Below are 21,294 nucleotides of genomic sequence, written 5' to 3'. Positions count from 1 at the left end.
ACTTCAAAATGTTTGTGCTATGATAAAGATAGAGGCTTGATAATTAATGTGGATTGAGTTCAAATGTGAGTGATTAGAATTGAAGAAATATATTGAGGTGGTAGTTTCATATAGTGAAACTGAACAAAAACCAAATGGCAAACAAATATACAAAGGAAGGGTGAATGGGATAAAAAGGGGAAAATTTTAAAAAGTTGTTAGAATTGCTGGGATTCTTCAAAGCAGAAGTGAAATGTTTTAAAAACTCAAAGGAATCCATAAGGAAGTGATGCACATGGTAGAAACAAAATGTGGAGAAAGATATAAAGAAGAATAACAGATAAAAACTCATTTTAGTCAGGGAAATCAACAGGAAAGTCTGGTAGCAGTTCTCAAGACAGAAGTCAGATAATCCACTGCAATTCCATCTAATTTATATGAATATATATTTACACAAATAAAATCTTGCAGTCTCTGATATTCCAGTAACTTAAAAAATACAGTATCAAGTTTCTAGAAATATAAATAGAGATTACAATTAAGGACACTACAGAGAACAAATTCAGGCCCTTTATTTCTAGCAATGGAAAGCTTAATGTCTATGGAGATTCTCAGTCATCAAGGTCATAGTTGTTCCAAAGATGCTTTTTCTTTCTTTCTTTTTTAAACATGTTTTATTGATTTTTTCTTTCACATACATATTTTATGAACAGAGTATTGACCAAATCATGTCTTGAAAAAGCTGCTTTTTCAAGAGGCAACTGGACTTCCTTGTTTTTCTTTGAAGAAATTTCATTTCTCATCCAGCTGACTGGATGGTAGAGAATGGAAGGATGAGACTCTGAAGAGAGATCCCACCAGCAGTTACAAGAAAAAGGTCATTTATTTCTTGCAACAACAACTGAAGGCCAATGCCATTGACAAGCCACAGTGCTACCGTCTTTACCCTAGGGAAGCCACACCATGCATATATGGACTCCCTAAAATCCACAAAGAGGGAACTCCCCTCAGACCAACTGTCAGCAGCATCAACTCTGTCATGTTACGTACAATATTGTGAAACATCTAACCACCTTATTAGCTCCTCTAGTTGGCACACCACCCATCACATCAGCAATTTACAGGACTTCGTCAGAAAGGTTTGGAAACTAAAACTGGACCAGGATGAGACTATGGAATCGTTTCTTAAGATGTAACTTCCCTCTTCACCTGTATTTCATAAACTGAAGCAATCACGGTACTGAAGAAACGACTGCTACAAGACAGCACCTTAGGTGACAGAGCCAACCTCAGCCGAGGCCACATATATGCCGTGCTGGACCTCTGCCTGATCACTACCTATTTTAAATACAGTGAAGGTTTCTATAGACAAAAACACGGCTGCGCTATGGGTTCACCTATGTCCCGCATTGTGGCCAAATCTATACATGGAAGAGGTAGAAATAGAAGCCCTAAAGCCCTTCACCAAAATTCTGCCCACTGACTGGTATAGGTATGTGGATGATAGATGGATCAAGATCAAAAGACAGGAATTGTAAGTGTTCACCAAACATATCAACTCTGTGAACAGATACATCAAATTCACACGGGAAGATGTTAAGGAAAATAGTCTAGACTTCCTGGGCTGTGCAGTACACATTAACAAAGACAGAAACCTTAACATTGAAATTTACAGAAACCCCCCCCCCACACACACACACAGATCATTTTGATTTTTATCACCCACTAGAGCACAAAATGGGAGTTATCAGAACCATGCACCACTGAGCTGAAGGTCTGCCCACCGCAAAGATGGGAAAGAAAAAGAACTAAAACACATCAAGGAAGCCCTCAGAATGTGTGGCTATCCCAAGTGGGCTTTCATCAAGTTTCAAAAAAGACCCAACAGGAGCTGCTCCACAATAGACAAAGAAGAGAACAATAAATGAAGCAATGTTGTCTTTCCATATATTGCAGAAATATCGGAAAAGCCAGGAGGATCTTCAGCCAACACAACATATGTATACACTTCAAACCCAAGAATACACTAAGGTAGAAGCTTATCCAGCTGAAGGATAAAATACCCAGACACAAACTCAGAAATGTAGTATATGCAGTACAATGCAGTGAGCCATTTGCAGATCTGTACATTGGGGAAACAAAGCAGCTATTTAATAAACGCATGGCATGACATAGAACAAACCCATGCATTTAAAAGACAAACGCTACTCTTTTGAAGACACCAAAGTCCACATTTTGGATAGAAGACCACTGGTTTGAAAGAGGGGTCAAAGAGGCCATCTATGTCAAAATTGAACAGGCCTCTCAATAGAGGGGGAGGGATATGATATCTCTCTCCAGTCTACAACACAGTCCTTTCAACAGTTCCAAGAAGGCTCAACATCCATTTGCACCATTCAGGTGACCCTGACAGCACAGATAAACAACAACTCTCAACAAGAATGCAAATGACCAGCTGTCTGCAAGGAGTATAAATCCTTCCATTCCCCACCATCTAGTCAGAGCTGAAACAGCTTCTTGGATGAGAAGCAAAACGTCTTCAAAGATAAAGGAAGTCCAGTTGCCTCTTGAAAAAGCACTTGGGGACAATGGAAAGCTTACTTTCATTTCCTGAAGTTTTTCCACATATACATGTTTTGGTTGGTCCTCTCCATCTTCATAAAGCCAAATTTCTACATCCTCTAACATTAATGTTATTTTTCTTGAATCCTAGAGGGAAAATAGTACAGCATATAATAAGCCATTGACTTTTATCATTTTAAACTAGTGAAAAAATAATTCTACAATATTTCACTACTTACACTGAATTACAGTAATAAGATTATAACCAAAGCATCTTTTGTAAGCTCTTATTTCTACACCATTCATAAAGAACAAATAACTATAACTGCAATGTCAAAGATAGGGCTTCTTGCTATTTAATATTTTAAAGTTAACTTGGAGGAAAATAATATATTTACTAGAAGTATATAGTATAAATAGAGAATTCTTGGTTTTAGTTATTTCAGGAATATCATAATCTAGCTTTAAGTCTCTCCTACACACATTCTGCATCAACCCTTGTAGTAAATGTTAATAGTTAGGCAAATGTAATATAAATATACATTAGATCTAAATCTAATGGTTAATTTAACAGCAACACAGGTAGACCATAATTCCATTTAAGATTTTCTCATTAAAATATCTAACTGGTTTAATTCTATACGTAATAATGACAATACTTCTGGAATTTACTGTATTTAAATCTGTATTGGGAATACATGCTACTTTCCTTGCCAAAGTGTGCAGAAAGAGATTTTAATAAATGTAATATCAATGTTTATATTTCTGTAGGTATATTGTAACACCAAGAACATGGAATTTAAAAAATTGAAACAGACATTAAAACAAGGAGCCTTGGTGGCGCAGATTAAAGCATTGTTAAGTAACACCAGCTGCCTGCAATTACTGCAAGTTCAAATCTCACCAGGCTCAACATTGACTCAGCCTTCCATCCTTTCGAGGTAGGTAAAATGAGGACCCGGTTTGTGGGGGCAATAAGCTGACTTTGTATAAAAAAGAACACCGCTTTGGGGGGGGGCAAAAGCCCTACTAAGCAGGTATATACAAAAGTATGAAGGCTATTGCTTAACGCATTGTAAGCCGCCCTGAGTCTCCGGAAAAGGGCGGCATATAAATCGAACCAATAAATAAACAATAAATGAGCTTTGTTTGAATGCTTAAATGAGCAAAGACAATTTTAATGTATAGGATTGAAAACACCTACATATATGAATATGTTGTTCTTTAAAAGTTCAGCATTTACTAAGAGAATGAAGGCTTGTAACTAAAGGAAATCATGCCCACTATCCCACCAGTAATTCACGTAGAGGTGAGTGATGGGGCGCTCCCATGTGATGCCTCTCCTGCGCGAGCTGCACTGGCTTCCGGCGGTCTTCCGGGTGCGCTTCAAGGTGCTGGTTACCACCTTTAAAGTGCTCCATGGCTTAGGGCCTGGGTACTTACGGGACTGCCTTCTGGCACCGATAGCCTCCCACCGGCCAGTACGCTCCCACAGAGAGGGACTCCTCAGGGTGCCGTCGGCCAGACGTCAGCTGGTGACCCCCAGGGGTAGGGCCTTCTCTGTGGCAGCACCTGTCCTCTGGAACGACCTGCCCCTCGGAGATACGTAGGATCCCAGATCTCCGTGCTTTTCACCGTGCCCTTAAAACTTTTATTTCATCAAGCCGGGCTGGCTTAACACCCCCCCTTAGATATTTTAATTGTTAATTGATTTTAGTTGGAGTGTTTTAAATTTATTGGGCCAAAATTTAATTCTTTTTTTAAAAAAAAATTAAATTTTGTATGTGATGTTTTTATTCTTGGCTGTCCAGCGCCCTGAGTCCAGTGGGAGAAGGGCGGTATAAAAATCTAATAAAATATTTATTTATTTATTTATTATTTATTTTATTATATTTCTATACCGCCCTTCTCCTGCGGGACTCAGGGCGGTGTACAGCCAGAATAAAACATAGCATATAAAATTTAAAAACATTTTAAAAAACAATTAAATAATTTTGGCCTGAATTTAAAACAGCCCAATTAAAACCGAATTCGATTAAAAAACTGAGAGGATGGGATCAAGCCAGCCCAGCTAGATGGAACAAGTGTGTCTTCAGGGCCCGACGAAAAGTCCGGAGGTCTGATATCGTGCATATCTCAGGGGGCAGGTCATTCCAGAGGGCAGGTGCTGCCACAGAGAAGGCTCTCCCCCTGTGGGTCGCCAGCCGGCATGCCTGGCCGATGGCACCCTGAGGAGGCCCTCTCTTTGCGAGTGAACCGGTCGGTGGGAGGCTATTGGCGGCAGAAGGCGGTCTCGCAAATACCCCGGCCCTAAGCCATGGAGCGCTTTAAAGGTGGTCACCAACACCTTGAAGCGCACCCAGAAGACCACAGGAAGCCAGTGCAGCTCGCGCAGGAGAGGTGTTATATGTGAGCGCCCCGTCGCTCCCATAATCCCCTGCGCGGCTGCATTCTGGACCAACTGCAGCCTCCGGGTGCACCCCAAGGGGAGCCCCATGTAGAGAGCATAAAATAAAATTAATTATTGTTTTCTTTTTGTTCCCTCCTGCTTTTTCTTCTTTTGATTACTGCTGATGCTCCTGCTACTAGAATGGAACATTTCAATAAATCATTCTGGCCCAATACAATGGAAAAGATACTACTAAAGGACAAGCAGGGAAGGCTTGATCTTTGCTTCTGGTCCATGCCTGGCAGTAAGGAAGACAACATTCCTGAAGGCCTCCAGGAATGTATATTACTGTTTTAATGAATATAATTTAATCATTAAAACAGTAGTTTTATTTTCATTTCCTTCTTAAATAGCATTCAGTGTAACTTTTAGTTTAATAGAAATTCATCCATAATCTGCCTTGATGTGTCAGTGAGGAGAAAACCTTGAAGGAGTTAAAAGCTGTTAAGTAATAAAATGGAGACATTTAACAATCTTCCCTTCCTCCCAGTCCAAAAAGAAAAAGAAAGAAAAACACCTCAAAATTCACAGATCGTTAGAAATTTATGTAAACTTATGAGAAAATCTAATAAAGTTTAGGAGCATTTGAACTGATTTATAGAGTAAAATAGTTATAATCAATGGAAGCTCAAATTTATCTTAATTAATTTTCTCCACTGATTTTAAAGGGTTATTGACAATATAATTAGAAATATAACTAGAACCAACTCACTGCAATGCTTTATTACAGATGCAGCCATTTTAATACTAATGTTATTGTAAAGGACTTCATCATGTTATAGATTCATGAGAATTCTTACATCTTCAGTTATGAATTTTTCATAGACGCCACAAAGCTTATCTCTCAAATCATACACATATTCTTCAACAGCATTTTTGGCATCATTTTTCTCCTTCTCCAGAATGTCTTGCATTATCATCTTCCGCTGCAGCAAATAAAAGAATTCAGATAACTTAATCACAAATTTAAAACACAGTTGATTTTTTTCTTGAAATACATCTACAATATATTCTTCCACCCCAAATTACTGGATTTACAAGTAACAATTAGAGCGATTTTTTCTTTTCTGCACTGATACAATTGTAATTATTTCACTTCTATGGTTCAAGATTTCTGCAGTTGCTTACCTCATTTTCAATGTAGCAATTAATAAGATCCTGTTCAACCTGTCTATATAAGTTAACATGGATAGGTAGATCAATGCTCTTGATCTTTGTTTTGCTTGACTGATTTGCATCAATCTTGTCTCCTGAAGCAGTCTGCAGAATAAGAAATTAGTTATCATAACATTTGTTCCCATTACACATAAAGATAGAAATCTGATGAAAAAAACTATACATGTAAATTTAGCAGATAAAGCAATATCCTAATATGCTGCCATTTTTAATAGCCACTATCTTGCAATTTCTGCATTTTAACTCCTTATGAATTTTAAAATACAAGATTTGAAAAATAGAGTGATTCTATTTTCCAACATTGCTTGAAAATAAATTCACCCTGAAGTGTTTTAGACTAGCAGTCAGACCAGTCCACACATCAGTTTCTTCAAGGGTTATACACGACAAACATCCACCCTACCTCTACATAAACCCTTTTAACATACAGTCATGTGAAGAAGGAAAGTATATCCTCTCTGAGTTTTATGGTTTTACATATCAGGACATAGTAAAAATCATCTGGTCCTTAGCAGTTTTCAAAACTAGTAAATACAACCTTAGGTGAGTAATACATGACATATTACACCATTACAAAAAGAAAGCCAAATGGAAAAGCCATCTGTGAAAAACTAAATACACCTTATGATTCAATAGCTTATAGAACCGCCTTTAGCAGCAATAACTTGAAATAACTGTGTTCTGTATGACTCTATCAGTTTCTCACATTGTTGTGGAGGAATTTTAGCCCATTCTTTTTTACCTCGTTGCTTCAATTCATTAAGCTTTGTGGATATTTGTGCACAGCTCTCTTGAGGTCCTGCCACAGCATTTCTCTTGAGGTCTGGATTTTGACTGAGCCATTGCAATTCCTTGATTCTTTTCTTTTTTCAGTCATTCAGTTGTAGATTTGCTGTTGTGCTTAGGATCATTGTTCTGTTGCATGACCCAGTGTCAGCCAAGCTTTAACTGGTAAACAGATGGCCTCATATTTGACTCTAGGATACTTTGGTATACAGAGTTCAGTTGACTCGATGACTACAAGGTTCCCAGGTTATAAACAAGCCCAAATCATCTCCTCTCCACCACTGTACTTGATGATTGGTATGAGATGTTTGCGCTGATACACTGCGTTTAGTTTTTGCCAAATTTGGCATTGTGCATTATGGCCAAACATCTCCACTTTAGTCTCATCTGTCCAAAGGACAATGTTTCAGAAGTCTTGTGATTTGTTCAAATGCAACCTTGCAAACCTAAGCCATGCTGCCATGTTCTTTTTAGAGAGAAGAGGCTTTCTCCTGACAATCCTTCAAAGCAAACTATACTTTTTCAGTCTTTTTCTAATTGTACTGTCATGAACTTTAACATTTAATATGCAAACTGAGTCCTGTACAGCAGAGTTCCCCAACTTTTCTGGCTTTCTGGACCAGCGGTGGGGGAAGGGGATCATTCCGTGCAAGAGGCTGGCAAACGCGCACAAATAGCACCATTTGTGCAAGTGGCATGCATATGTGCCCACCACTCATGCAAGTAGAGCACATGTGCACATGCTTGCCCTCTGCTTACGCATGTGGGAATGCACCACATTCACCCGCCATTTCCACAGCCCGGTTGCAAACAGCTCATGGCCCACTAATGGGTCATGGCCCAGAGGTTGGGGACCCCTGCTGTAGAGTCTGAGATGTAACTCTTGGACTTTTTTGATTTCTCTGAGCATTGCACCAGATTGATAGGCAGCAACGATTAGTGCTCTTAAGATCATTGCTAATGTTTTTCCTCTGTGGCATTGCGTTAACACACACCTCAATGCTGGACACCAGAAAACTCCTAAAACTTCGGCTTTTATAGAGGCAGTCACACTTGCTGATGATTAGCTGATCAAGGGCACTTGCTGAAGTTTAGCTGATCAAGCTGCTACTTAGCCTCTTCATCCTTATGGAAGCAATAAGGATGTACTTTACTAGTTTTTCACACAAGACTTCTCCAGTTTGGCTTTCTTTTTATAAAATAAATGATGACATGGTGTGATGTGTATTGTTGTTCATCTGAGGTTCTATTTACTGTTAAGAATTGATAAGGACTAGATGATTTTTACTATGTTCTGATATGTAAAAACCATAGAACTCATAGTGTACTTTCTTTTTCACATGACTATAAGTGAGAATGCCAATGTGTCAAAGCATGGCACACTATTCTCATACCATGTTTCCCTGAAAATAAGACCCTGTCTTATATTTTTTTGAACCCCAAAATAAAGGCTTGGCCTTATTTTCAGGGGGGGTCTTATTATTTTGGGGCACAATTTAGGGGTGGTAGGTGGGGTGGAGAGGGGGAGAAGTGAGAGGCAGAAAGCCCTGCCATGCCCAGTGAGAGAAGAGACGGCAAGAATCACGGCTGCTTTTGCAGCCGATTGAGGCTGCAAAAGCAGCAAGAGAAACGGTGGAGGGGAACCAGGAATATCGGGTAGACAAGATGCCGGGTGGTGAGGGCAGCGGCTGTCGGCTGCCACAAGCGAAGCACCGGGTGGAAGTACCCGCTCTGCAGGAACGGCTGAGCCTGTATCGCACGGCTGGCTGGGGCGGGCACAGCTTCCTGAGTCCAAGCCTTTCCCGGTCGCTGGACACTGAGCCCTCTCCATCCTCCTCTTCTGAGAAGGGAGGCTGTCCTTGGTGGGCGGAGTGGCAGCTTCCTCCTCTTCTTCCTCCTCCTCCCTGAAGACCCGCCCCACTTAAAGGCCCAGCGCGGCGCTTCGCCTAGCCCACCCGCCCCTTCAGCCGCCCCTCTCACAAGCGCTCCGATCACGCAGCCTCCCCACCCCTCGAGATAAACCAACCAAGAGGCATGTACAAACAGCAGCGAGCTGAACCCATCCTGAGCCTCACCACTTTCGGTCACTGCCTCCCTGGCCCGAGGCTCCCGCAGCAAGCCTGTTCACTTAGGGAGGACGTGCCCTTTTCTGGCCGGTCGCTGCTTTGTAGAAATGTCACACAATCTCCACACAGCCTCGCCTACATACGGTGCAGGCCGGGAGCCCTTTACCCCCAGTTCTGCCTTCAGGGCTCTACTGGGTGGCCTCCTCCCCACACATCCCTGGCCTGCCTTTGTCAATGTTACAGAAGATGCAACACTGCACAGTGCCCATAAGCAATGTGCAGCCTCTCACAGTAACGAGAATTGCCTGCAATTCTCCTTATTGTGAGAGGCTGCACATTGCAAAGAAGAACGAAGCAAGATGGGGGTGGGTGGGTGGGTGGGTGGGTGGGTGGAGGACAAAGCAAGGCAGAGGCTGCGGAGCTGCCCCAAGGCCCCGCATTAGCTTACCTGAAAGGCCCTTCAGCCAGGCCACCCTTGGCAAACCCTCCCCCTTCCCCCCTCAGGGTAGCCACATCACTTCACTAACGTGCTTTCCAGCTCCGTTGTCCCCTGCGCGCAGTCTGTTGGACTATGGTAAAAAAAATAACAACCAGTAGTTCAGACCTTCCAACTTTTCATGAAGAAAAAAAAATCCCACAGTACTTTTCTTGCCCTGCATGTGATGGTGGAGAACGGAGGTGGAAAGCAGGTTAGTGAAGGGATGTGGCTGCCTTGGGAAGTTTGGGTGGGTGGGTGGGTGAGGGACCTCTGTGTGTTGTGTAAGGGGGGGGGGGATAGAAAGAACATTTCTGCCAGCCTGGATAACTCTCCGAGGTTGGATCAGATGTCTCTTTCTCTCTCTCTCACACACACACCATTCTTTCTTTGGGATCACAGCACAGATGGCCCTTCCAGGATTGGAAGGCTGAAGGCTTTGGATGGAGCATTTTGGGAATGTGTGTCTGTGCTGCGATCCCAAGTAAAGAAAGATCAGAAGGAAAAGGGGGAGGAGGCCGGCAGCTGTGGAGTTACTCTGAAGATCTGGGCCAAGTTGCACAGTCCTCGCTGGTTCAGCTGATCCAGGTGATGGGGAAGGGAAGAGCTGCCTCCTGTGCTGGCCATGCCCACCCCTTCACTAGGGCTTATTTTCGGGGGAGGGTGTATATTTATGCCCACCCCAAAAATCAGCCTTGGCTTTATTTTCGGGACATGTCCTGTTTTTGGAGAAACATGGTAGTATTTTTTAAACGTTTCCTAGCACTATCAAAAGATAGACAGTCCTAACATTAGAATCTGATTTTATCATAATTTCATACATACCTTTCCTTCAGTACCTATATGATCAGTTTCTTCATCTGTTTGACTTTGTTCTATTTGGCTCTTTTGATTACCATCATCTTGATCAATCTGCATTTTAGCCTATAAAATAGAAGTTTTGAAATTATTTAATTATTTTAAAATACAAATAAAAGCAATGGTACTAATTTTTATTTTTATTCATTTATCACATTTTGAAACCACCTATCTCCCTCACAAAAGGATTTTGTTCTTGAGATACACTATTCCCCTACCTCCATGGTTTTTAGAGAAAAAAATATTGAGGGTTTTTTGTGGGGGGAGGGCAATGCATGTGCCTTTGAGTCAGTCATAACTTCTGGCAATCTCATGGACAAATCCATGCAGCTGTTTTACCAATACTTTTGGAATAGTTTGTTACTGCCTTCTTCCTAATAAAAGATTATTCAGTTCCTTCAACATGGTTACTGTAAGGAAGTGTTCATGACTGATAAATAATTGTGGCTATGAAATAGTCTAATTACTTAATAATACAATTCTAATTATACATTACTGAGATCGTATTACTAATTACAATACTAATCAGATATTAAAAGTAAAACAACCCTCTTCAAAAAAAATGTAATTGCATTTACAACAAAGAACATTTTAAAATGTTCTATAAATAATGGAGTTTTTTGGAAAAGAACCTTAGAAAAAGAAATGTAAAGTCTTAAACAGTAAGCAGAACAATAGAAAGCTGAAAATAATCCCTAGTATTAACACCTCATTACTGTAAGAATTCACAAGCTTGAGGCAGAAGATCATTATTTATTTATGAAAATTTATATCTGCCCCCCCCCCCAATTTTCACTCTCAGTGACTTTGGGTGGCTTACAAAAATAAGCAGTGGTTAGAATGCAGTATTGCAGGCAGTATTGCAACAACAGTGAATCAAAAAGCCACTTGATGGGCTCTATCCCACTCAGCCTTCCCCAAGCCATATATTATGTTTCTAGGATTTAAGTCAAAAAATTATTCCAATATTTTTGAATAGTTTATTTTTTTAATGTACACAGGCACCACTATTATGCTCAATTGCTAGTCAACATCTGAAGTTGAAGCATTTTTGCTATACCGTATTTTCCAGCGTATAAGACGACTGGGTGTATAAGATGACCCCCGACTTTTCCTGTTAAAATATAGGGTTGGGCTATACTCACCGTATAAGTCTACCCCTCTTCCAACGCACACCAAATAAAAATTAAAAAACATCAACTGGCTCACCCACAATGTAAAAGCAGCTGTGCTAGACCCAAAATGGCCCCTGCAACAAGCAGGAACCTCACACAGCCACAAAAAGCCCAAAAAAAAACAACTTTCACACTTCACACACACAAAATTCCACATACAGCTTTGTGAGATTTTGTGTGTTTGTGTAGTTAGAGTGAAACACTACAGAAACACACTAAATCTCAGAAAGCTGCACAAATATTATTTTATTCTATTTTTATTTTTATATGAAAACTAAATTTAAAACTTCCTAAACTTTAAATGGCTAGGTCTAAAAAAGAACAACTAAAAAACACCCCAATTAACTATTTTTTTTAAAGCTCCCAAAGGGGAAAAAAACTTACCAAATAGAACAGGGGTCTCCAACCTTGGCAACTTTAAGACTTGTAGACTTCAACTCCCAGAATTCCTCAGCCAGCTTTGTTTTGCTGGCTGAGGAATTCTGGGAGTTGAAGTCCACAACTCCTGCCTGCTTGATTGCAGGCAGGGAGTGGCTTGCTGATGGAATGGATTCAGGCAAGCGAAGCAAGGCAAGCGTTGCGATTAGCAGCTAAGGTAAGCAAGCTGGAGGGGGAAAACTTTTTTCCTTTTACAGGGCTCTGGCGATCCCAGCTGAGTTGCCTGATTAGCAGGCAACTCAGCTGGGATCGTCAGAGCTTGCAGAGCCACGTAAAAGGAAAAAAGTTTTTTCCTTTTACATGGCTCTGGCATCCCAGCTGAGTTGCCTGATTAGCAGGCAAAGCTGGGATCGTCAGAGCTTGGATTGCCAGAGCCATTTAAGGCTGGTCAGAGTCTTTCGAGCTGGTCTGCCTGGTTACAGGAGAAGGACCCCCGGCATATAAGACCCCCGACTTTTGAGAAGATTTTGATGTGTTAAAAAGTCGTCTTATACGCTGGAAAATACGGTAATTGTAAAGTACCAAATAATTTATATTTTTATAGGGGCGGAAAACATAAAGGATACAGTAATAGAATGATCCAGGAAAAGTCACTGCTGTTTTACAAGGTTGCCAACATGTGCTTTATGAGTAGTCCTATATGCTTTGAATCAGGGTTTTATTTACTTCAAACTCCCCAAAATGTTAAGACTTTAATAACTAATGCAGCTATTAGAAAATCTTTACACTTGCCATCTTTTATATCCTACTGTATACTCAAAAAGAACTCAAAATTTAGACTATCTTTGCTATCTTCTTAGTACAGAGAAAGAGTGAATAAGTATGTTTATAAAAGCAAGGGATATAAGAAAGGTTAAAGATAGAAAGCAAGTTAATTTATATGAGATAGGAAAAAAATATTGAAAGCACTAGGATTAAAAAATTTCATAGGTTTGGAAAAAAGTTAAATTACTGAAACAAGCTGGAATTTCAAGACAAAAATTCTTAATGACAAAGATTAAAAGTAAAAAAAAAACCACTGCATTTAATCAGCACAATACATATCACAATTTAGAATTAAGAATTCTATTTATAGTTTTTACATACCAGTTCATCTTTGCTTTGATGACATGACAATTCTGTGTCCATTGGAATATCATTAGGCTCATTGTCCAAATTTTGCTTCTCCACTACAGATGCATTAGCCACACTGAAGATTCCATGGATATTAACTCGCACTTTAACTTTAACTTTTGAATTATCACCATCGTTTTGGGGACCAACATTTTGAATAACAAAATGGCCTAAACAACATAGAAATATGTCACCGATTAGTACGCTTACTTACTTATAGAAAACAATTACAAAAACATTTATAAACTTATACATCACTTATTGTTTTTAATGATGGTTTGAAGTTATGATGCCTCAGACTGTGGTCTCACCTCCAGTTTGCGTGATTGCAAGTTGGGTACTTAGCAACTGGCTCCATTTACAATGGTTCAGCATCTTGCAGTCACATAATCGTAACCTTCCCAGCCAGCTTCTGAGAAACAAAGCCAACTGGGGAAGCCAGAATCACTTAATGACCACATGATTTGCCTAATGACTGCAGTGATTTGTTTAATCACAGCGATAAAAATAGTAAAAAATTCAGTTCTGCTCACACGATGACTTGCTTAACAATCACACTACTTAATGACTAAAATTCCAGTCCCAATTATGGTTGTAAGGTGAGGATACCTGTAAACATGGATCTTTGATGGACAACTTCCTCAAAAAGTTGCTACTACAGCTATGGTTGAATAACTGTAAGCTGCCTAGAGTCACCTTGGGAAGAAGGGAGGGGCATAGAAATTTAATAAATAAATAAATGCCAGACATTTGTTTCCATTAAGAAGAAATAGAAGTGAACAATAGCAAACCATAACTGTTTGGTGTATAGAAAGCCTTGATGAACTTATTACAAACTTAGTACCAGGCCCAGCACTAAAATCTAATTGAAAACAGTAGAAATAATCCATTTCCTCCAGTGCTCTATGCAACAGCATCCTTTTATCTCTCTATAACCTTCTCCAGAAAGGGTAGATAAGGAACATATAAACATAGGATAATAGGATACTCCGAATCCAAAATATTTTGTACACCTAAAATCAACAACTACTAAGAAAAAGAAAATACAAGCAGTCCTCAGTTAATTATAGTAATTGGGACCAGAATTTATATTGCTAAGCAATGTGTTTGTAAGGTGTGACTTGATATGATTGTGCCACTTGGTGATAGCAAACCCTAGTTATTAATAAGCGACATATGCAGAAAAGTACAAAATACATTAAAGCAAAAAAACTAAAAGCATTGTTCACAGAAAACAAGGCATTACTAATTAAAACAATTATTTTATAAATCTATTAGATTCTCATAATTTGAAGCAAATCTTTAAAAAGGTTTTTGATGTCATGCCCAGCAAGTAACAAAAATATTTACCTATTCTTGTATCAGGATAAGGAACATCATGAGGATGTGTATAAAATGCTTCTAGTTCAAAAGGCTCTTTTTTGTGGAAAGTAATAACTTTTGAGAATGGAGAAGCATGATTTTTGTTGAAGACTTCACATTCACTATAGAAAAGAAGTGTGTTTATAATTTAAACTCAAAAAGAACTACAAATAGAGAAGAATAGGAACGTAGTCACAATGTATTCTGTGATACTAATTATCTGAAGCCAGAGAATTAAAGACTGAATCATAAAACCATTGATTACTTCCATTATATTTGTAACCTCTTTAAAGATAACAAGCTAGGATATGTACAACTTAATACTTAGACAAACACTATAGGAAGTTGAGAGGAACTCATTTAAAAATTAACCACAGAATGGCTTCCATTTACAAGTCTTTGCAATTAACAAGCAGTGTACACCCGCCGCACACATACATGCGCTTACACATGATGGGGGGGGAGAGAGAAAACCTAAGATAAACCCTACTTTAAATTGAAAAAGTTAAATTTAACTTTAAATTGCTTCTGAAGGTACATTGAGAATGAACTGAAGACAAACAAGACTACATAAACTGGATAGCAAAGTACATAGCAGAGTTAGTATGACATGAGGATAAACCCAATATGTTCCCTTATTTCCCTTGCATTTCTAGAATAGTCAGGAAGAAAGAGGGGAAGTATTGATGGAAGAGTAGTATAGTTATAGTCCTTACTACTTGAGTGGAGAGGAAGGAAAGGGGATGAAAGCAGAAAAGATGAAATCAGCAGGATTAGGTCAAGATATTCTGTTGCTTGAGACAGAAGACAATCTGTTTTCCCAATATGCATAGCATGTAAGATTGGCTAAGCTACTTTGAAGTACAAGATAAATGTATTGGAAGTTTTTTTTTTTTCTGGAAGCAAAGGCATTTAAAAAAAAAAACAAATTAACTAGACTGTCATGACCTTAAAAGCAGCAAAGGAACTGCCTTTCTCTTTTCAATGTAATTAAGTGCCTTGGGGGGATTTGTTTTTTAAATTGCACTTAACACTGAATTGACTCTCAAGCCCAGCAGAAAATCAGAATCAAGTACAGTCATGTGAAAAAGAAAATACACCCTCTTTGAGTTCTATGGTTTTACATATCAGGACATAATAAAAAGATTATTCATAAGTGGAAAGCATTCAAGACAGTTGCCAATCTTCCCAGGGGCAGACATCCCAGCAAATTTACTCCAAGGTTAGAGTGTATAATGCTCAGAAAATTGCAAAAAATCCAAGAGTTACACCTCAGACTCTACAAGCCTCAGTTAGCCTATTAAGCATTGAGCATTCATGACAATACAATTTTTTAAAAAAGCCTAAGGAAGTATGGTTTGTTTGGAAGAATTGCCAGGAGAAAGCCTCTTCTCTCTAAAAAGAACATGGCAGCATGGCTTAGATTTGCAGAGTTGCATCTGAACAGATTATAAGACTTCTGAAACATTGTCCTTTGGACAAACAAGACTAAAGAGATGTCTGGCCATAATGCACAGTGCCATGTTTGGTGAAAACCAAACACAGCATATCAGCACATCTCATATCAACCATCAAGCACAGTGGTCGTGAAGTGATGATTTCAGCTTGTTAAACTGAAGCAATGTTGTAAAGAAGAGTGGACCAAAATCCCTCTGCAACTATGTGAGAGACTGAGAAAGTCATACAGAAAACCATTACTTTCAAAGTAATGCTGCTAAAAGTGGTTCTGCAAACTATTGAATCCTAAGGTTTACTTAAGTTTTTCACGCATGGCTTCTCCATTTTTGCTTTCTTTTTGTAAAATAAATGATATGGTGTAATATGTCATGGGTTGTTGTTCATCTGAGCTTGCATTACCTATTCTTAAGAACTACAGTTGCAAGAAAAAATATATGGACCCCTTGGGATTACGTGGAGTTTTGCATGAATTGGTCATAAAATGTGCTCTGAACTTCATCTAAGTCACAACAATAGAAAAGCACAGTCTGCTTAAAATAATACTACACAAACATTAGATGTTGCCATGGTTTAATTGAACATAACATGTAAACATTCACAGTGCAGGGAGGAAAAAGTATGTGAGCCCCTAGCCTAATGACTTCTCCAAGAGCTAATTGGAGCCAGGAGTGAGCCAACCTTGACTCCAATCAGTGTGATGATATTGGATGTGTTGCTGACAGCTGTCCTGCCCTTTAGAAACACACACCTGTTTGGGTTTACTAGTTTCAAGAAGCAGTGTCAGATGTGAACCATGCCTCGCAGAAGAGCTCTCAGAAGACTACGATCAAGAATTGTTGACTTGCATGAAGCTGGAAAGGGTTACAAAAGTATCTCCAAAAGCCTTGATGTTCATGTGTCCATGGTAAGACAGACTTTCTACAAATGGAGAAAGTTTAGCACTGTTGCTACTCTCCCTAGACGTAGTCGTCCTGTAAAAATGACTGCAAGAGCACAGCGCAGAATGCTTCATGAGGTAAAGAAGAATCCTAGAGTGTCAGCTAAAGACCTACAGAAATCTCTGGCACATGCTAACATTTTTGTTGACACATCTACAATAAGGAAAACATTAAACAAGAATGGAGTACATGGGAGGACACCACGGAGGAAGCCATTGCTGTCCAAAAAAAATATTGCAACACGTTTGAAGTTTGCAAAAGAGCACCTGGATGTTCCACAGCACTACTGACAAAATATACTGTGGACAGATGAAACCAAAATTGAGTTGTTTGGGAAGAACACACAACACTATGTGTGGAGAAAAAAAGGCACAGCACACCAACATCAAAACCTCATCCCCACTGTAAAACATGGCGGAGGGAGCATCATGGTTTGGGGCTGCTTTGCTGCCTCAGGGCCTGGACGGATTGTTGTCATTGATGGGAAAATGAATTCCAGAGTTTATCAAGACATTTTGCAGGAAAACGTATGACCATCTGTCCGCCAACTGAAGCTCTGCAGAGGATGGGTGATGCAACAGGACAATGACCCAAAGCATACAAGTAATTCAACAAAAAAAATGGCTTCAACAGCACAGAATACGCCTTCTGGAGTGGCCCAGTCAGAGTCCTGACCTCAACCCGATTGAAATGCTGTGGCATGACCTTAAGAGAGCGATTCACACCAGACATCCCAAGAATATTGCTACACTAAAACAGTTTTGTGAAGAGGGGTGGTCCAAAATTACTCCAGATCGTTGTGCAGGTCTGATCTGCAACTACAGGAAATGTTTGGTTGAGGTTATTGCTGCCAAAGGAGGGTCAACCAGTTATTAAGTCCAAAGGTTCACATACTTTTTCCTCCCTGCACTGTGAATGTTTAGATGTTATGTTCAATTAAACCATGGCAACATCTAATGTTTGTGTAGTATTATTTTAAGCAGACTGTGCTTTTCTATTGTTGTGATGAAGTTCAGAGCACATTTTATGACCAATTCATGCAAAACTCCACGTAATCACAAGGGGTTCACATACTTTTTCTTGCAACTATAGAAAGGACCAGATGATTTTTACTATGTCCTGATACGTAACACCATAAAACTTTGTCAAAGAGGGTGTACTTTCCTTTTCACATGTAAGTATCTGAGTACTTAGAAGAACAGAGTTATGTTAAGCTTCAAAATTATTCTATCCCAATGCTCAGTAGTAATATTGCCTTCTCATCCCTAATGAGCATGAATGTCATATTCATAGGAAAGATGAGTTGAGAATGCCTTGTCTTTGCCTAAATAAATTGTGGAAATGTTCACTAAAAGGAAAATGAGAAGGCGGCTTACTATAATGTGAATAGCAAAAGGATTGTGGGGCTCTGTTCTCCAAGGAAAATAAAAACATGAAGAATTGTATTTCTTTACAAGATAAAGAAATTATGTAATAGTTTTTCATATTTAAATCAGTGGACTTGTTTATAATTCATCTAAATAATACCTGTACAAAGTTAACAAATGGCAAATCTAACCTACTTTTGTTTATAGATATACTATCTACTTAGTTCTTTCATATTTTTAAATCTCAAAACTCTTACCCTGTTCCTTCCTCATAAGATGATTGCCACCTCAGAGTAATTGAGTAAGGAACAACATCTGTGATGGAAAATTCACGAACTTTAAATGCTGGGGACAGAATTGCACACTAGAAAAGAAATGGAGTATCACTCAGACATGTGTCTGGTACACATTTATTTTATTTATGAGGTACTAGTCAACTACATTTTAACTTCACAATTATAAAACCTAAGAAAAATTGTGGTAGCAAAATCTATGTTCTTGGAGATGACTAGTAACTTTTTTCTGTGACCAGAAAAATCATACAAGACATGTGACATTGCTCACAAACAGAGCTCAGCTGTTTCAGAGAACAGATTCAGGATTAGTCAAAATGATTAATTAAAAATATATATAATTTAATTTATGTTAAATTGGTTAAATAGCTTGTTACCTTCAACTCCTTAATGTGAAGATTAATGTAATTATAGCATGCTTTTTTTGATAAATTTGCAAGGCCAAGAAATTTAAGTTGCTATACTGAAAAGAAAAACAGTTTAACACACCTGTAATGCACAACCCCTTGCAACAGCTTCATCTGCATTTAATGTGGTACTTATCTCTTTACAGAAAAAATTACAAATCTGTTCCTTCACAGCTGGAATACGAGTTGCTCCTCCTACTATTTCTACACTGTAAATATCTTCACGCTGTAGTTCTAGGAGACAAACGAGAAATTTTTTTTTTATGGATGAAAAATATAATCAGTTTTAAAAGGAATGGATTCATTTGATAGAGAGACTGCAAGAAAGGAAGCAGTTTCTCTATTATATATTGGCATGTCTCTTCTGTTAAAATTAAAACCTACTGAATACTTGTGGAAATTCTGTTTCAAAAATGTACTTACCATTCTTATAGGTAATAGGGCTCTAAATCTAAGTATTAAATAAGCATGCCAAAATAACAATGGGAAATTAATGCGACATATAACATAGGAAGCTATCTGCTGGTTCCAGAACCTAGCAGAAGTGAATACATAAATAGATAATAACAAAAATAAATACGGTATAATGTAATTGGCAGTGAGTTTTAGCAGCTGGCAAAAGGCTGTTTAATCTGTTCAGTTTCATTAAAAAACAAAGACAAAAAGACTCCCAAAAATTATTTATATGCTTTTCTTGGCTCTCTAAAGGGACAACTATAAAAGTAAGGTAAGCAGATATATTGAATAATCTTTCTCTAATACTAACTTTTGTTTTTCAGCTACAGACCCTAAGTTCTTAGGATTTCTGATTTTCCAATTGCAAATGTTCATGTTTCCAAAACCAAAACTGATATCCAGTAGAAGCAAAGTCTAAGGAGGTTTATGAGAACACCAACTTCTGTAGAAATGGGCATATTTTAACAAAAATAAAGCAATTCCTGGACAGGGCCTCAAAACAGTTCTACAAAAGAAAAATTTGTTCAATGGACATGAAATGCTCAATGGCTGTTTGAGCAAAATGAAGACTATAAAGAAACTAGAATCCTAAAAAAGAAGCATTTCACACTGCAGCATTTTAACGCAAACTTTATTTATTTTGCTCTACCCTGATTTCTACTTCTATTACTATTGGAATAGAAAAAAAATGAAAGTATGATAAAATGCTTGTCTTCATTCAGATTCTGTACACATAAACCATTATCAGTGGAAGTAAGAACCATCAGAACCTTAAATGAGCTTTGGGGCCATCTGGAGGCTGGATACACAGATGTCTTATACCAGTGATGGCTAACCTTTTTGCCATCACGTACCAGGAGTGGGGGGGAAGTCGCGCATGCGCCCACATCCATAATTCTATGCGCCCCACGCATGTGCGCATGACCCTCCCCATGCTCCTGGCACCCGATGGCATGGTAGGCCCGTTTTTTGCTCTCCCCAGCTTCCAGAGCCTTTCTAGGAGTCTGGGGAGAGTGAAAATGGTCTTTCCCACCCTCCCGGAGGCCCTCCCAGAGGCCAGAAATAGCCCGTTTGCCAATGTCCGGTGGAACTTCCGATATGGCTACGCATGCCACAGATTTGCCATCACGGTCCTATACTGAACTTATACAATATAACCAGAAATTAAGTTCAGCACACTCTGCTCTGCTGGTGCATGGTACAATATTTCAAAGTGATGTCTAAATAGTGAGAACTCCCACTCAACAAATGAACTATAGCGAACTAGTGACTTTTCACAAGTATAAAATATAAGGTAGTTTCCCCCCCCCACCCCCTTTTTGATTGTTTTCATCTTCTACTGTACATTTGTGCCAGTTACTTGACTATACCATCCTGATCTATACAAAGTCTATGAATCCTCAGGACCTGTTACTTAATTCTAAGACATTCTTCTTGAGACTCATGATTTTGGTTGCTTATTCAATGTTAGATCTGAATCTGTATGTGTACAATCTAGCTCTCCTTTCCCAATCTTCTACCAAATTTTCTTTCCAGCACATTTTCTTCTCTTTCCAAACCAACAGAGTATTCAAACACAATTATGTACATGGGTTAGGACTCTGTCCGTCTGACTGTCCATTAGCATGACAACAGTCTAGAAACTAAGTAGAACAGGATCAAAGAACTGAAGAACTGAACAAGAGAAAGATCAAGTTCAAAATAGACTGGATCAGACAAGGAACAGCAGCATAAAAAAAAAATCCACAAAATTCCCCCAAATGCATTCCTTAGGGAAGAGGCAATTTAGAGCTGCTCAGCATATTACCAACTCCTGCAAACTCAGAACCCTTCCTTCCTTTTTGTCACATGGTACAGAACAAAACTATTAGGGGATAAAAAATTCTAGAAGTCATACTTTGCATGTTTTTCTTCTCATTTGCTTTCTTACCTATTG

At 38.9% G+C, this 21,294-nt stretch overlaps 1 protein-coding gene and 1 long non-coding RNA gene across 3 annotated transcripts in view; one reads left to right on the top strand and one right to left on the bottom strand.

Moving 5' to 3' along the window:
• Positions 1–19,962, top strand: part of LOC139320685 (uncharacterized) — a 30,311-nt gene extending 10,349 nt beyond the window's left edge. Inside the window, exons 2-3 of one of the 2 annotated variants that reach the window (XR_011600718.1) lie at positions 3,313–3,482; positions 19,682–19,962. This is a non-coding gene — a long non-coding RNA (uncharacterized lncRNA). Of the gene's footprint in view, positions 1–3,312; positions 3,483–5,130; positions 5,491–19,681 lie in introns of those variants that run through there. The other variant, XR_011600719.1, reaches the window with a different exon arrangement.
• Positions 1–21,294, bottom strand: part of HSPA4L (heat shock protein family A (Hsp70) member 4 like) — a 32,444-nt gene that overhangs the window by 3,096 nt on the left and 8,054 nt on the right. The window contains exons 9-16 of the mRNA XM_070949120.1: positions 18,985–19,136; positions 18,460–18,566; positions 14,428–14,561; positions 13,051–13,247; positions 10,319–10,417; positions 6,119–6,250; positions 5,791–5,916; positions 2,581–2,688 (exon numbers count right to left, since the gene is read on the bottom strand). Coding sequence (XP_070805221.1) covers positions 2,581–2,688; positions 5,791–5,916; positions 6,119–6,250; positions 10,319–10,417; positions 13,051–13,247; positions 14,428–14,561; positions 18,460–18,566; positions 18,985–19,136 — 1,055 coding nt within the window. The remainder of the gene's footprint in view (positions 1–2,580; positions 2,689–5,790; positions 5,917–6,118; positions 6,251–10,318; positions 10,418–13,050; positions 13,248–14,427; positions 14,562–18,459; positions 18,567–18,984; positions 19,137–21,294) is intronic.

This window comes from Pituophis catenifer, unplaced genomic scaffold, assembly GCF_029215685.1.
Source record: "Pituophis catenifer annectens isolate HBS135680 unplaced genomic scaffold, rPitCat1.0.hap2 SCAF_8, whole genome shotgun sequence".
In the NCBI taxonomy this organism is placed as follows: Eukaryota; Metazoa; Chordata; class Lepidosauria; order Squamata; family Colubridae; genus Pituophis; species Pituophis catenifer.
Note: the sequence above shows the minus strand (reverse complement) of the source record. Positions and strands in the feature narration are given on the sequence as shown.